Here is a 16,339-nt window from a genome sequence, read left to right on the forward strand (position 1 = left end):
GCGGTTCATATTGCGTCCTCTCAGTTGGCTGGGAATAGTGCAACTGACTCCTCCTCTCCTGAAGACCTGGGAGGCTGGAGGCTCATGTGACCTGAACAGCCTCATTTATTGGGAAAGCATGAAGGTGTTGCGTGGCGAGTACCTATGTGATCCAGGTGTCTCTGGACATTTCAGGGCAGCTGTGTCAGGCCAGGCTGCAGGTGCACCCAGCAGGGCTGCCCTCATTGCCAAAGCCTGGTGGCAGCTGCCAGGGGAAGGAGCAAAAAGGGACAAGTCAAGAGTAGAGTGCCCCTTCTCTGATGTCTCTCCCAAACCCCCACAGCGGGCAGTGACAGACCCGGTGATGCTCAGCACAAGTTCCTTCCTCCAGCTGAGTGGCTTTTGATTTGTTCTGTGTGTAAAGCTTCTTGTGTGGCAGGGGACTGATCTCCCTGCATTGTGCCTCAGTTTCCCCATCTGGGCAGAGGGATTGATACGCGCTTGCTCCTGCTCTGGAGTGTGGTGGAGACAAGTTTGTCCAAACACTTTGAAGTCCTCTGAAAAGTACTGGAGAAGGACAGAGACTTATTAATTGTTGTTGAGAATATCTGTCAGTCCCGCATGAGGAGCTGCTGGCTGAATTTCTGCTGTCTGCTCTGACTAGGAGAAGATAGTGACAGTACTGAGACAATGAGTGGGGCTGTCATTCTCATGGAAATCAGTCCTGTGGGCTGAAAACCTCCAGGTTTGTAGGAGAAGTATATCCAGGTTGTGATGGGAGATAAGGCTCTGTCCTGGTGTGTTGCTGTGGAGGCCTGGCCAGCCTCTGCTGGCACTGGTGGAGCCATCAACACAGAGACACTATTTGGTTGATGGTGGCCTTCCTTTTCTGGGAAGGAGTTGCTAGCTGGGTTTTGAGTGCTTGACGTTCCTGTTGACACCAGCTCGTGGGAGACCTCAAAGACACAGGTCAGTTGGCAATAATGGAGAGTTGTCACTGGGTGTGCAAAACTGATGTCTCTTTGGGGTGACAGATTTGTGCCTGACTAGTACCCGGATTCAGTTACCAGATAGTACTCTGGAAGGGCTTAAAACATAAGTTTCTCTGCAGCTATTAGACCTGTGCTGGAGCAGTGATTAACCTCTTGGCGGTCTCATGCTCTGGTTTGACTCACACACATCTCAGGGGTCTTCAGCTCCGCTGGAGAGGCGGTTGGGGTGGGAGTTGCGGGTGCAGAGCTTGCTGGACACTGGTGTCCATGTTTGTGATGCTGCCCAAAGAGCCTGTCCCTTATGGCTTGGGAAAGGTGGTGCAGACTCATCTTGGAGAGCCACGGAGGAGGAAGTTACTGAGGGACAGAAAGCTTTCTTCCCTCAAGCCAGCTCATTGTCACCTCCATGCTTTCACCCTGTTGAAAAGCTGTAGCCTGGGCTTTGTGTCGTAGGGTCTGACTCTTCTGGTGGAGTGGTTTGTCTTGCTCAATGTGAAGGAGCCCAGAGTGAATTTGGTGCTGGGAACTTGACTGTAGCAGATTGTGTCTCATAGTTTTGAAGCAGGGAGATCTCCATGCTCCAAGGCTGAGGCAGACAGGGAGAGCGGGAGTGACAAATCCCTGCCAGTGAAGGCTATGGAGAACCATCTGACCTCAAACACCATGTGTGGGTGAGCACTGATCCCACAGTCAGAGTCTGGACCATGCCCCTGGCTCTGCTGAAACACCTTCCTCCCTGGATGCTGCTGTGCCATTCCCATCCACTGCTTCAGCCAAGCTCCGAGGTGCTCTTCTGCCATGGATTGGGATCTCCCAAACTTGTCTCCTCATTTGGTGATGGGTGAGAGCCTTCAGAGCTGTCTCCCTTCCCTAGCCATGTCCCATGCTCTCCCACCCCTACCATGACACTTAACATCTTTCTCGCGGATGAATTTGGCAGTGCCAGGCCGGGCTTTCTTGCCAGTGTGGCAACAGCCACGGCTCCCAGCTTGTTAGACTGAAAGAATGTGCCGTTTTAATTAATGATATGTAAATATCCTTGAATGGGCCGCATTTGCATATTAAGAGAGATTTGCGGAATCTGCGGAGTAATATATTTTAATTAAGGATTAATTAAAAATAATGGGAATTTCATTTCGCCTGGCAGAATCCGTTTAGATCTTCGCACACGTCTGCTTGAGAGCCCGGTCGGAGTGCGCTGCCGGTGCCGTGGTCCGCAGCTGGGGCCGGCCGCCAGTGCCGCTCTTCTCCTGGCCGGGTCCCGAAACTGCCGGCAGAGCCGAGCGGCCGGTCCCCTTGGCCGCACAGCCTGGCTGCAGGTTTTTGGGCTGTTTTTTGATATTCTTTATGGCAAAATAAGCAAATGGCTGTGAGACACGGAACACTAGTTGTGTTGGCAATTATGTTAATAGCATGCTATTAGGCTATGATTCTATATGAGCAATTGGGGAGAAGAAATGCCTTACTGAGAGAGAATGATACAACAGACGTCTGTCTTATTGATATAGCTCCAGAGGAGCTTTCTGCGTAATTGCACTCGGCCACTTTTCAGAGGTGGGGGAGAGGCTGCGGCCATGGGTTGGAGGGGAGAGTGGCCCCCCACATGTGCCTGCCTCTGAGGCAGGGATGTGTTGGGATGCTCTAGTGATGCTCCCGGAAGGGATTTGGTACCCGGCTGCTGATGGGCTGAGTGTGCAAACATCCTGTGGGGTTCTTTACTGTGTTGCTCTGGATGGTCATGCAGAAGGCACGTGTCCTGCATCGGTGGCCAGAGGGCCACTGTAGAGCTCTGAGGACCTAGGCAGAACACTTGGGGCTTGGTGGTTGGACCCCCAGAGCGTGGTTGCTTGAACCATGGTGATGGAAAGCATCAATGGGGGAGCTTCTTTGGGAAAGTTGGTGTGGTCAGGTCATGCCAAGCAGATAGACAAGTGGCTCTGGCAGGGCTGGCAAGGAGCGGGGAGCCTCTTGAGGGATGGGTGGGGGACAGGAGGAAGAAGCAGGGGAAGGGCGAGAGTGCTGGTCCCTCCATCCTGCCTGCCTTTTCCCGGTGCTAAGCCGGCTGCAGCATATCGAATGCAAATGGAGAAAATGCAGTTTGTGGTAAGTGTCCGCTAATAAATAACCTCCGAGTCTTCTCCCTATCAGGCAGTGACATCCTGCATTTCTCTTCCCCGCCGCACCAGCCCAAGACATTTAATGATGTGGTGCTCCTTATGGGATGTGCCGCCCATGCTAAATATCTCCAGCCTTCACAAAATGGTGGGCAGAGAGCCCAGCCCGGCTCTGGCAGCCCCGCGCCTCTCCCCCACAGCCCTGGACAGAAAGGTCGGCGGCGGCAGCGCGGCATCCCCCTCCCCATCCCCGGTGCCGGGTGCAGACCCCTCCGCTGCGGTCACTGGAGGATTTCATTAACTGCACGAAGTAAAAAATAATCAATTTCAGATGTTCCCAGTGTTTGTGGTAATGGTCTCTCTAACCATTCTGATTAGCCGAGTGAAATGGAATTTTTCTTTTAAATTACAGCGCGTTGACATTAAATATAGGCAAACTTTGTGTGTGCAGGGGGGAGGGGACAGGCTTTTTACATTCATCCCTGTCCTTCTCCCTCCCCGTCCATCACTCGCCTTATCTTTCCATCACCCCCTCCCCAATCGCCTCGAAATCTCCAGCGACTTCTTTCTGCTGCCCACCAGCCTGGGATTTTTTTTTTTCCTTGGCTTTGTGAAATGTTTCCTGGGGTTCCAGGCTAGCGGGGGTGCTTTTTTCCCCTTTCTTATTTTTATTTTTTTTTTTAAATGTTTTCCATGCCATTTTGGGCTGGGACCAGTGCCACTGCCAGGCTGGGCTTCTTCCCCCCATCCTCTTGGCTGCGTGTGCGGTTTCGCTTCGGTTTTGCTGCTCTCCCTTTTTGCTTTGCGGTTTCCTTTCGGTGTCCCGAGCGGCGCAGTCCGCAGTGAAATCAATAGTGCGAGCTGTGGCCGTGTGCCTTGGGGAGCAGGCTGGGCTCCCTCCTCCTCTGGCTCTCTCTCGTACCCACCTCCTCTTCCTGCACCCCATCTCTTTCCCCAGGCTGAATTTTTTTAGACTCCAAACAAGCCCGCAGCAGCCCTTCCATTATTTTTTTTTTTCCTTTTTATTTATTTTTCATGCATTTTCCCCCTACCTTCCTTTATTCCCCCTCTCGCCGGCGTGTGGCGGTGGCTGCGGGCGGGCGCTGGTACAGCCCAGCCCAGGCTTTGGACTTCTCCTTTTGATAAGCTGTCATCCCTGGGCCCCGCACCGGGATTTGATCAGAGCGCTCTCTCGACCCTGTGGAAGACATTAAACACCCTCCCAGACCCTTTTCTCTGTCTTCATCTCTGAACCTTTCACTCTCCTTTAATGAGAATTTCTCCTAATTATTTCAGTGGCTGCAGCACAGGGACCGCAGTGTAGTTAGATCTTGATACCAGGACGTGACTGTTATGCTGATAAAGGCAAAAGATCAATAATTTAGGCCCTAGCGTTAATGGCAGAGCTGAGAGCTTAAGTGTCTGTATTCAGGTTTATTGTTTCCCTACTCTGCGGCCTTTCTGCTTTGCTTTTGGGTTGCCCTGACTTGCCCTTACACAATTTATGTGGGGATATGGAGGTGCGTTAGAAAGCAAAGGGAAGGAGGGGAACGTAGGGAGTGAAGCATTGAAGGGGGGGTAAAAAAAAAAAAATATTTCTGTTTTGCTTTGGAGACTGCAGGATGGGCACCACTCAGGAGGCGAGCAGCGTGTCTGCATCTGGGTGACGGCTCAGGTTGGATTGCCTTCTGCAGGAGCTGGAGGCCTCCAATGGAGGTGCCATGTAGCATGGCAGTGCGAGTGGGATTACCTTCAGCCAGCCCTATGGCCATGCCCTGGTCACCCACACCGTTTCCCCTGTCACCGTGCCTGTGGATGCATGTGGAAGGGGAAGACCTGCCGAGTGTGAAACACTACTGTACTCCATTTCCTTGTCTCTATTTCCATATACACCCGCCAAGCCCTCAGTGCAGCCCTCTCCTCTCCTCTGCACCCTGAGACACCCATTTTTGCTGCAGAAACTCATGTCCCTGCCCCTTCACATTGGCTTGAAGGGAGCTGTTGGCAGAGGTGGGGGATGTGTGCTGCCTGTCCTGCATGGAGGATGTTCCAGCATCATGATCCATAGCCACTTTCCTGCCCTTGTCCTTTGGGAAAGGTCCTGGCACCACTCAGTGCAGGGCTGGGTTTATCCCAGGGATGCTGGGTTGATTTGGGGTGGGATGGGGGAATAGGAATCGCATCTGCCAGAGATCCCAGTGCTTTGTGCTTCTTTCTTCCCAGCACTGTGATCCATCTGCCTTCTTGCTTGCTACCTTTCCTCCCCCAGGCCGGTGCATCTGAGCTGATCTGTGGCTGTCTGGGAAGCGTTTGGAGGCCCAGGATGGACAGGGAGAAGTCTGAGAGGAGAAGGGAGAGGGGTGGGAAACATTAACCAGTTCTCTAGTGAGTCACAAGCACTTTCTTTCTTGGGTTTGTTTTTTTTTTTTTTTCAGCCTGTTAGTACTTGAGGATTCAGGAAATAGTGAGTTGATTTGAAAGAAGATGACAAATGATGAAGGGAAATTGGGGGATAAAGACTGTTATTTAGCCACAAGGAACCCTGGCTGGGAAACACTGCTATACACATTAGCTGGTTAATGGGAATTTTGCCTGGGTTGTCTCCCTCCTGATTAGGGAAGAGAGGCTGGGGGTGTGTGGATTTTGTGGCTTTTTGGTCTGTTTGGAACCCGAGGCTGTCTTTTGCTGCAAAGTGAATGGGAAGGATTTCTTCAGAGTTGCAGAGCATCCCTTTCCTTCGGTGCTTTGGGTCTCTCCTGAGGATCACTGCCCCTCTGGCTCCGCAATGAGCTTGCCAGTCCTCCACTGCTGTCCCTGGTTCCTGATCTGGGCTGATGTGATGCAGGCAGGAATTGGCAGAGCATTATCTGTCCCTGAGCAGTGTCAAGAAACATGTGGTGTGTCCCGACTGCCACCAACCAGACTCCACAGAGAAGTTGGAAATACTGATTTGTGCTTTCTACGGATGTCTTAAGCAATGGGGGAAACTTCACTGTTGAGGCTTGGTCTTTCCTGAGGATCAGCATTACTTTGTGTTGTGCTTTCTTTTCTGATACCAAATGCTGTGAGTCTTGTCTCTCCCAGGACTCCTGGAGCTTTGAGGGGGGAAAAAAATCACCAAAAAAGTGAGTATCCCGCTGAAGTGGAAGCTAGTGGTACGGCGAGTGCCAGTGAGCTCTTCCTTCCCAGCTGCAGATCTGAGATATCTTCTGGTTTCTTTCCTTTCTCTTTGCTAGCAGCTGAAGGGTCATGCTGACAGCCAGGGGACAGCATGCTCCTTTGCATACCTGTGCCTTTGCTAGGCTTGAACAGGCAAGGCAGGCTGCGTCTTGGTAAACAGTCCTGTAGCTCCATGGTCCAGCTGGCTCCTCTTAGCCAGCTTGCCTTGGCAGGGCTAGCAGGGGTATAAATTAGTTTCAACTTATTGTAGTCACTGAAGTATAGAAATATAGCTGAGGACATGCGGGGAAAACATCTGGGCAGTGCAAAAGGGCTTGTTGGCTTTTATGTGATGGCATTATTTGGCATTGGGAGTAAAGAACCTTAAAAGCAGGTTTTTTTCAAAGAATGAAAAGGTATTTCAATGCTGCCTAGTCCCATGCTGTTTACAAAAATACACGTTTATGGATATGTGTGTGTGCGCGCGTATATCTGTATATGCACACATATAATCGCGTATATAGAAATACAAATGTGGGATGATGGGAACCTGAGCTGTTGGCCTGGTAGACGCAGGCTCTGATGTAGAGATGCTCCAGGGAGTAAAGGAGCCCCATGGTTACATTTCTTCATGCAAGGTTGGGACCATGTGTCCTGATCCCAAATCCTTTTTTTGGTTATTGAAAAAATGGAGACTGACCTTACTGGACTTGTGGCCATGTGGGACCCAGCGCCAGTTCCCTGGTGTCACAGGTGGTCATCTCCTGTTATCCAGGCAAGAAACTTGAGTACCATCTTTGGGGTCACTTCGGCTTTCCTTCTTGCTTTTCCTAACGTGTTATTTATTCTCTTGGGCAGGAGGTACAACAGCCACCTGATATTCCTACCCGAGTGTTTCCCAGTTGGATTATAATTTTACACCCAGGTGTCTGGGTGCCAAATTCAGTTGACTTCAGTAGGATCTTCCTTATCCAAGGCTGCCTGAGGCAGGTGTTGGATTTGCCAGGCTGGGTTAGGAGGCTGATTTCTGGATGCTCTGGCCTTAGGCTGTGTGGGTTGAGTATTTGCAAAGCTTGTCTCAGAAGCTTTAGAGAGGAGAAGACTTTAAGGACAAATACGAGTAGCTGTTAGGTTTTCCTGGCCACCAAACTGGTGGTGAAGTAGGGAAGGACTCCCCAATGCTCTGCCGGTATTTGTTGCGGGTAGCCCTGGGGAGCAGGTATTTGTATCTGAATGTTAATAGAGAGACTGAATTGAATCGTGCGTGCTGTCGGGGGAGCGGTAAAAGCCATTTACAAAAGAAGCCAAGAGAAGATCAGTAGAAATGCACACAAACCCTAAAAATCCCAATGTGATGCCTGAATAATCGCCCATTTGTCTGGGGAAAGAGATTAATCCAGCCAGGGTTCAGTTTAACAGGATTATTGAACATGGGAGGGGGGGCAGAGGGAGGGAAGGCTCTGGGATTTTCCATATGACTTCAGACCATGGATCTTTCTTTTCCAATGGCCCTGGCAGGATGGGGAAGCTTCAGGAGTTGGGGTGGCTTTGCTGTATGTCAATGGGTAAGCTGTAGTAGAACAGCTGGGGTCACGGAGGTCTAACCCGGTCCTTCCCTCCGTTGCCCTTCTCTGGCCAGGGGTAGAGACCATGCCTGATGGTATGTGCTCCTTGCAGGGAGCTGAAACTGGAAATTTGGCAGTTTTTAACCCTACCACAAAGAAATCTATTTTTCGTCCAACCAATAGCACAAAGTCTGACTGCATCTCTGGGGGGGCTGCCATGTCAGTCGTGTCCATTGCAACGCTACTGGAAAAGTCTCACTTTGAAGAGGTCAAGAGAGAGATGTGGGGGGAATTTTTGGGAGGGACAATAGACCCTCATCAGTCTGGTGTGAAGGGTGAGGAAGAGACTTCCGATGGGGCTGAATTAGCCATTGAGTACCAAGGGACAGTCCTGGCTCCTGAAGCATCTTATGTTGATGAAAACTTTCATTGGGATGACACCCTAGAAGGTGTTTGGGTGCAAGATGTCCTTGTGGCAGCTCTCCTGTTGTAAGCTCCTTTCTAGGCATTAATGTGTTTTCTTCTTAAAGCAGCTTTTTACCCTTAAAAACATGGAGATGCGTAGATGAGAAGGGAGACAGTGCTGCTGCCTCTATGCCAACCCCACAAAGCAGATCACACAAAATAAAACAAAAGGAGAAACGCTTTTATGGCGTTGCCTGCATTTATGTGGAGCTCGATAGGAGCATGTATGTGTGTCTATGTATCTTCGTGCGTGCTTTATAATAAAAAGCACCCGTAATGTCTCTGTGGCATTCCCAGAGAGCTGCTGATGTGTTGTCAGATACTGTAACTTTTAAGTCTACCCTATGTGTAGGGTGTCTTGCGTATTTGGTGATCAGAAAGAGACGTGGAAGAATAGAAGTGGAAGGAAAAACAAGAGGGCAGCTCTGGCTGTCGCTCTGTGCAGTGTCTCCCTCCCTGCCCTTGGCTGCCTTGGCTCTTCAGATGAATATTTGTTAGTCTCTTGGTGGGACCTCTCTTTTTTTTGGAAGGTGAGAACTGTGCTGGGGTTCCCCTCTTCCTTTTGGATGGTGGTGAGTGTGTTCAGAGAGCGGTGGGATAAGCAAACCTCTTGGCATTCGCATAAACATAATTTTCCTATTTTGCTGTTTCTGTGTGTCTTAACCTACAGATTATTTGTGAAAAGCCTTTCCACAAGCAGCATCACCTCTTACAGACACGTGAGAGTAGTAAAAGCAGTGTTGGCTTTCCAGCCACTCTTTCTTCAGCCTGTCCTGCTCTCCTCCACTGTGCAGCAGGACTCCATGTCCTTTTCCAGACCATATTTGTTCCCCGTTTTCCCACACTCCATGCCCTGGCTCCCCTTGCTCCCTCCACTGCACAGTTTCTGCCAGGTCCATTTATTCAGTTGTGCATGTGAGGAGCCAAGGGCCAGGGATGAAGAGAAGACGCAGCTACCTGCATCCATATCTGTGTTTCCTTGGAGAGTGCTGTGGGCATTTTCTCATGTGTAGCCTGTGCTTCTCTGAAACCCTGTTGAGGAGTGCAGGCTACTGACAAGCAAATGTGCCCAAACAGTTGAAGCGGGGAGCTGGCTGCAGGTGTTACCAGAGAACAACATTTTGTTTCGAAAGAGGTAGGTGTGATGGGTCCTCACCAGCACATCTGGTCTCCTGTCCCTGTAAGGCAAGCCATATGGAGAGGGCAGGCTGTTTTCTAAGCGTGGTTTGGCTTTTGGTACTGGACTGAGAATCCCCTGTCTTTAGGAGACTGCTCTGCAGCCACCGCCCCTGTTACTCTCATTTGATGGGGATACAGAGGTGGAAGGTGCTAACAAGAGAGGGCTGAGGAGTCCTGGAAGATCCAGGAGTCTTCCAGCACAGACGTTCTCCTTCCATCTATGACACATCCTGTCATTTATTGTAGCTGCACATACTCACTGGAGCTTGTTCTCCAGGGATGGTATTTCCCGACGTAGGTCTTGTGAGGCTTTCTCTGATGATCCGTGGGATCGCTGAAGGCTGCACCCCATGGCAAGCAGCCAGGTAGAGCCACCTCTTTCCTAATGTCTGGTCCTTTGTAAGTCATTTAAATAGCAAGTAAACTTTAGTGGGCTCTGCAGGAGGGTGAGATTGGGGCTCTGCTTGTCCGTCGTTTCCCTGTGCCCGGGCTGTGCTGAGCCAGGGATGAATGATTGGGACTCAACAAAGTGTTTAAACACCAGAATTGAAATTAATGTCCCCTCATTGCTGGTAAGGCTGCCAATACATTACAGCAAGCACCTTCCCAAAGTGAAATGAATGTTTGTTTATCCTCATGAAATATACATCAAAACATGTTGGTGGGAGAGGCTGCTAACGAGGGAATGGGCCGGCTCTGTTAATTCCCAGCTGGGAGCGGACACTGCTCCTCTCCTCTTTTCTTTCCTCTCTGGGCTTTATTTTGAAGCCTAACCCGTTCACAGCTGTGTATCCAAAAGCATTAATATGGCTTTAATGAAAACTCCGGTTGATCTGTCCAAAGATATTGATGAGTGGTCCTCAATCGTATTAATCTTCTCGTTGCGGGAGGAAATGAAGGCAGTGAGCAGGGCCATCAGGTGCCACTGGAAGAGGAGGGTGAGCCGGGAGCAGGGATGGCCACCGCTGCCTTGCCCTGCCTCTGGGGTTGCACCTGTTCCTGGCTTGGGTTGATTTTTCCAATTTTTCCGTCCTTTTTGAAACTGGAAACAAAGTGACCACCCCTCAGCTGGACTGCACACTGCAATTCCAGGCCGGTATTTAACATTCAAATCATTAAGTTTCCGCCAATAAATCCATTACTGTTAATTATATTGAAGGGGCTAACGATCCGTTGACAATATTCCACCATCGATTTCCATTCGCGTCGAATGGCCGTCTTGCCTTCAATCCATGCCGGGATGCGTTTTGGGGGGTTCCCCCCTCCTTTGCAGCTTTCGCAGCGGCGTGATGCCCCTGCCATCCCCTTCTCCCCGAGCGCAGGCTGCTCCTCGATAGAAACACGCTACACTTCTTTATGGCTTATGGCAAACTGCCTTGATTACTTCTACTGTTGTACCCATTATGTGAATTAAATATGTATTCAGTTGCATGCTGCTTGCGTTGTTATTGCAGGGTGACATATGGTAGTGACTCAATTAGAATGAAACTAGCATTAGATAACCCTTCTGATTACATGCATCCCAGCCCGCTCGGCAGCCTGGCTGTTGCCGCCACCGCTGCTTTGCCTGATCTCCTGTTATTGACGGGCTGCGGGTTTCATTAGCCGTTATCATCTCCAGAGGTGGGCGTTAGGCAGGAGCACGGCAAGAGGAGGGCGTGCAGGATGAGGCTGTGGCCTGTGGGTGCTGTTGCAGCGCCTGGAGCTGAGCTGGCCCCATGGCCTCTTGCAGGCAGGCTGCAGGAGGGATGCTCACAGCGATGCGAGGATGCTCGCAGCGCTGCATTGCTTGCACACCAGGCCTCCCCCGTGGCTTTCCATCACAACACTCTTTACCTGTCCTCGGCAGCAGTGCCTGGGTTTTTCAGAGCCCAGAAATGCCTGAGCGCGGGGACCATTTGTCGAGTCCCAGCCAGGCGTGCTCTGGTGGGTAGCGCTGCGGTGGTGCAGCCCCTTGCAAGCAGCTGTCCATGCCTGGGTGAAGCTCGCAGTGTTTGAGCTGCTCAAAGCAGCAGCAAAAGGGCTTAAGTTTGGTTTGGTACGTGGCTGCTCCTGACTCTGGTAAGCGACACCAAGCTTTCTGTAAAGGACAGGGATCAAATGGATGGTGATTTTGTTTTCCTGCTGCCTTTTTCTCCGTGTAAAGTGAGGGCCTGGTGAGAAATGTCTTGATAGGAACTGGGCATTTTCAGCTCTGCTGGGTGGCTGGGGATTGCTGGGTGGCAGTGGGTGGCTTTGGCACTGCTGCCCTCTGGTGCGCACGCTGGCCACTCCCCAGGGAGCCCCGGGGCTCTGAGCCTGGGGTGCTGTGGAGGGCTGCATTTGCTGTAATTGGCAGATTTTCTGCCTCTGCAGTTCCTTTCTGCCCTGCAAAAAACAGCCCAAATCTTGCATTTCTTGAAGCTAGAAAGGATGGATTTCCCTGCCCCCATGCACTGCTGCTTCCGTCGTTTCTGGCCATCGGACGATTGCTGCAGGCACGCGTGGAAGATGCTGCTGGTCCTGCAAGTGAGTCTCAAGCCTTGAATTTTGGCAGCAGCAAATCTGGAAGGTTTGGCTATTCGACACAACAGCCAAACTTGCCATGTCTACATCCACAGGGTGTTGGGTCTCCCCAGAGTTTGGGGAGTAAATAAAGCAAGTTGTGAGCCCTTCCCCCTGCTCCCAAACCCAGTGCTTTTACTTTAGGGCTTTGTGAGCTGTTTGTCAGCAAATCCTGATGCAAAAGTAAATAGGAAATGGATTAATTATATAAACATGATTGGGTTCCAGAAACGAATCTCAGCCTGTGAACTGTTGGCAAACATTTGTCTCCAAAGGCTGCTCTCGGGTTGCTCTGTGATCGGTCCCAGCGCCTGTTTTCTCCCCTCATGTTGGGCAAAGAGAGGTTTTTTTATAAATCGAATAACGACAGCGATCAAAGAGCAAATAACACACTTCCTGGTGACAGGGCTTAGCTAAATACAAATTTTATCTGGTTACGTATATAGCTATTGAGGGGGGTATTTATGAATGGAAAATAATACAGTGTGACAAAAAAAATGCATTTGTGCATTTTTTCACATCAAAGCTCAGAGTTTGGTTTGCACCTTTCATTGCTTCTTAATTCTTTGTATTTCTCTTGCACGAGAGTGTTCCTGTGTAGGTGTGTGTGTGTACACGTGGGCCTGCATGCATATTATGCTGTCAGACCTCAGCGGGAAGCTTTATTCTTGCTTTTGTAAGCGGGAAGTTTCTTTTCACATCAGAATAAAGGCCCTTCCTAGTGGAGGACCGGGAGTCTGTGGCAAACATAGTTGCTTCTGGAGTCCTAATCCATTAGCCCATTCCAGACGGTAGCCCAAATCCCATTAGCAGCCTTCCTGGCTCAGGGTTTTCTGAGTGGCTCCAGGGGCTTTAAAGCAAAGCCCGGCTTGTGGTGCAGAGTGCAGGCAGCGTCTGGCCAGCAAACCCTGAGCTGTGGTGGGTGCTGCATGAGCTGCCCCTCTCTGGGGGTGTCCCGGAGAGGATGCTCAGGTACAAACATTATCCATCTCCAGCCGAGTTCTCCAAATTTCGGATGCTCAGCAGAGCTTGGTGTTGGTGTTCCTCGGGGGTCCCTCCAGCAGTGGTGATGCTCTCCCTTGCAAGGAGTCAGAGCAGAGGGTTGATTTTCCAAACTCAAAACCTTTCCTGGTTGCTCGGTGTGTTTTCCTCCCAGAGCAGAGTTCACAGGGTGAGCTGGGGGGGGCGGTGTGGGGTTCTCAGAGCAGGATCCGTCCCTTTATTGCTTGCCTTGCTATCACTTGTGTTGCTTTCGGCTAGAAAACCGTCAGCTCATACAAATGACTGACAGCAGCCAGCGTCAGCCCTTGGCAGGTATGTAAACAAAGGAGTGAACCGTTTTCTGCTCACACTTTTTTTTTCCTTTTCTTTTTTTCTTGTGTTTCTGGGGTTTTTTTGGTTGTGTGTGTGTTTGGTTTGGTGTGGGGGTTTTTTGTTTGTGTTTTTGGTTTTTTGGTTTTTTTTGTTTTTTTTTTTTACTTGAAGGAGTCGTTTCAAGTATGCGTGTGAGATGTGGGGTGGTGTAGCCCTATGCACATCCCTATCCGGGGCTGGCAGTGGTCCTGTCTGGTGTCAGGCTGTAGGGTGTTAGCTTGATTTCACAGGTTTTTGACACAAAGGGACTGGGCAAGCAAATAACCGGGGGTCTGCGAGGACGGATACCTGCTCCCCATGTTTTCAGAGTCCTCCAAACTTCTCTTCCCTCTGAGCATCCCCTCTGGCCCTCGGACGTGTTTCCTCCTCACCTTTCTGCTGTGAGCGGGTGCGACCCTGCCGATTTCCATAAGCTGCCAGGTGAGCACAGCCCCCATGTCTGCAGGGCTGTTAAGGGCTGTGTGTCTCTGATTGGAAAAGTTCTCGTGCTTTTTTCTTCTTTCCCCCCCAGTGAAAAACACCACCTGAGCAGGTGTCTGTCAAGCCTGTGTGGCTCATGCAGAAGGCGGATGAGCTTGCAAACGGTGGCTTAAAATGAACACCAACATAGTCCTATCAAGAAAAAGCAAAAATACTGAAAAAAAGTGGAGTTTTTCTGCTTGATTTTCACTTTCTAAAGTGCCAGGCAATTTCTTAAGGTGTTTGTTATTATTACTTATTATTATTTGCTGGTGATACTTATTTGGGTGAGGTTCCCCTTTGCCCCCCTACTGTTGGGTGCTGGGGTCACCCATGCAGCTGCAGAAAGGAACAGGCAAACCCCGTGCCTGATTTCGGCTCCAGGGAATTTCACAGGAGTGAAAGGAGATGGAAAACACTGTGAGGCCACTAAGCCATGAGCCAGAGTGGATTATTTAAGTGGATTAGTGATTTCTGACCAGGGGCTAGTGTGGAGCAGATGGGGCTTTGCCTGCTGCTGCTGTGGGGGTCTGTGGGGGTTATGGTGGGCAACGGTGGGTTGAATCTCCATGCAGCAGTTCCTCTCCCCCTCGCTGACCACCTTCTGCTCCCCCAAATAGCATCTGTAGGTGCTGCCCAGCCTGTTCCTGCCCTTGGGTGCAGGCAGCTGCCTGCCTGTGCTCATCCTTGGCTGTCAGAGGCAGAGCTGGCGTTGAAAGGGCGATGGGTTATGGTCCCCTCCACTAAGCCACTGTGTCCTTGGGGTGGGACCAGTGGGCTCCTCCTTCCTCCACATCAGAAGCACCGTGCTCATCTCCGAGGGTCTCCCAGCCCTTCGTTTGGGTGGGAAGGAAACTCCCGCCCATCTCTCTCTGCATGTTACATGCCTGCACTTTTTTTCCTCTTTTTCTCTCACTCTCCTTTTTTTCCCTTCCTTTCCCTTCCTCAAAAAAAAAAAAAAAATAAACCCCCAGCAGAAAGCAAGCTGTGATACTGTCGGGCCTGGCGTTGATGTTATTTATTTTCCTCAGTTGCTGCTCTGGAAGCCCGGAGTTGACAGAGCGGTTTTGTAGAATAGAAACATTATAGACTGTTACTGTCAGAGTGTTAAATGTGATGGATAGAGAAATACAGGGGAGGGAGGGGACTTTACACTAGCCATGTCTGCCAGCGAGGGTGCTCATGGGAGAATAAACCATCCGCATATAAGAAATGAATGAGGTAATGTGGCGGGAGGTAATGGACTCTTGCAACAGAGATGCGCCTTGCTGGCTGGACTTAACCCTCGCCACTCCGTGGGCAGAATGGGGGGCACATGCCCTGCTCACCTGAGGCCCTGAGATCCAGCAGGTTCGGGGCTGCGATGCTGAGGTGCGGTGGGAAGAGCCGGGTTGTCCCCATGGAGCAAGGGGAGCGCTGCTTGGCTCCCTCCAGCCCCCCTCCAGCACAGCTGGGCTTGCCACAAGCCCGGAATGGAGCATCTTTACGGTGAGCACCAAGAGATTTATTCATTGCTTGTTAGCAAAGGGGATTGTGCTGCTTGGGAGGTGCAAAGAGATGCAGCCGTTGGCAAGCAGCATCCTGATGGCTCGCTCAGGGTGACCTCTGGGTTTGGGGTCCTGCCGAGGGTGGGTGCGGAGGTCTTGGGGGCTCAGCCAGTGAGGTGAGGAGCACCGGGCGGAAGAGGTGGCCCTCGACCTGGACTCTCTCTTTTGTCAGTGGCAGAGGTGCTGGGAAGAGGTGCTTTGCCTTCATTCGTGGCCGGTTGTGCAAAGTGCTCACCTGGGGTCCAGAACTGAAACCCCATGGTTGTGGTGCTCGGTTTGTGTTTCAAACATAATTTCTCATGTCTGGAGGGATGGGTTGGGTGGGGAGAAATCATGGCGGTTGGTGCCCCTTCAGCTCTGTGGTTATGCCTGAGGAGGGCAGGCTGTGTGTTTCTCTGACCTCTTCTGGTTCACATCAGTGGCTTTTCCAGTCGTCCATGTAACTACCAAATTGTATTTTGAAAGCTAATGATAGTTCAGTGGTTTCCACCCCGACTCCTTACAAAGTTTCTCTGGAGCTCCCCCATGAGGAGACCCCATGGGCAGCGATATCTCCTGCCTGCAGGACCACAGAATCACAGAGTGGTTTGGGTTGGAGAAGGTACCTTCAAAGATCATCTAGTCCGCTTCCTTGCCATGGGCAGGGTCATCTTTCACTGGATCAGGCTGATAAAAGCCCCGTCGAACCTGACCTTGAACACTTCTAATGATGGGACATCCACAACTTTCCCAGGCAACCTCTTCCAGTGTCTCACCACCCTCATCCTAAAACATTTCAGACTTATACCCAACCTAAATCTACCCTCGCTTAGTTTAAAATTGTTACCCCTTGTCCTAGCACTACGGACCCTGGTAAAAAGTCTCTCTCCATCTTTCTTACAAGGATGATGGGATTGCAGGGGGTGAGAAGCCTCAGGGCGAGGGGCAGCCTGGACACGGGGCGTTGTGCAGCCCTGGCAGCG

At 50.9% G+C, this 16,339-nt stretch overlaps 1 protein-coding gene across 1 annotated transcript in view; it reads left to right on the forward strand.

Moving 5' to 3' along the window:
• The first annotated feature begins 13,243 nt into the window (after positions 1–13,243).
• PBX1 (PBX homeobox 1) overlaps positions 13,244–16,339 on the forward strand; it is a 66,281-nt gene continuing 63,185 nt past the window's right edge. Inside the window, exon 1 of the mRNA XM_035900811.1 lies at positions 13,244–13,311. Coding sequence (XP_035756704.1) covers positions 13,278–13,311 — 34 coding nt within the window. The 5' untranslated portion in view covers positions 13,244–13,277. The remainder of the gene's footprint in view (positions 13,312–16,339) is intronic.

The sequence above is a fragment of the Egretta garzetta genome, unplaced genomic scaffold (genome assembly GCF_000687185.1).
Source record: "Egretta garzetta isolate BGI_Z169 unplaced genomic scaffold, ASM68718v1 scaffold598, whole genome shotgun sequence".
Taxonomy (NCBI): Eukaryota; Metazoa; Chordata; class Aves; order Pelecaniformes; family Ardeidae; genus Egretta; species Egretta garzetta.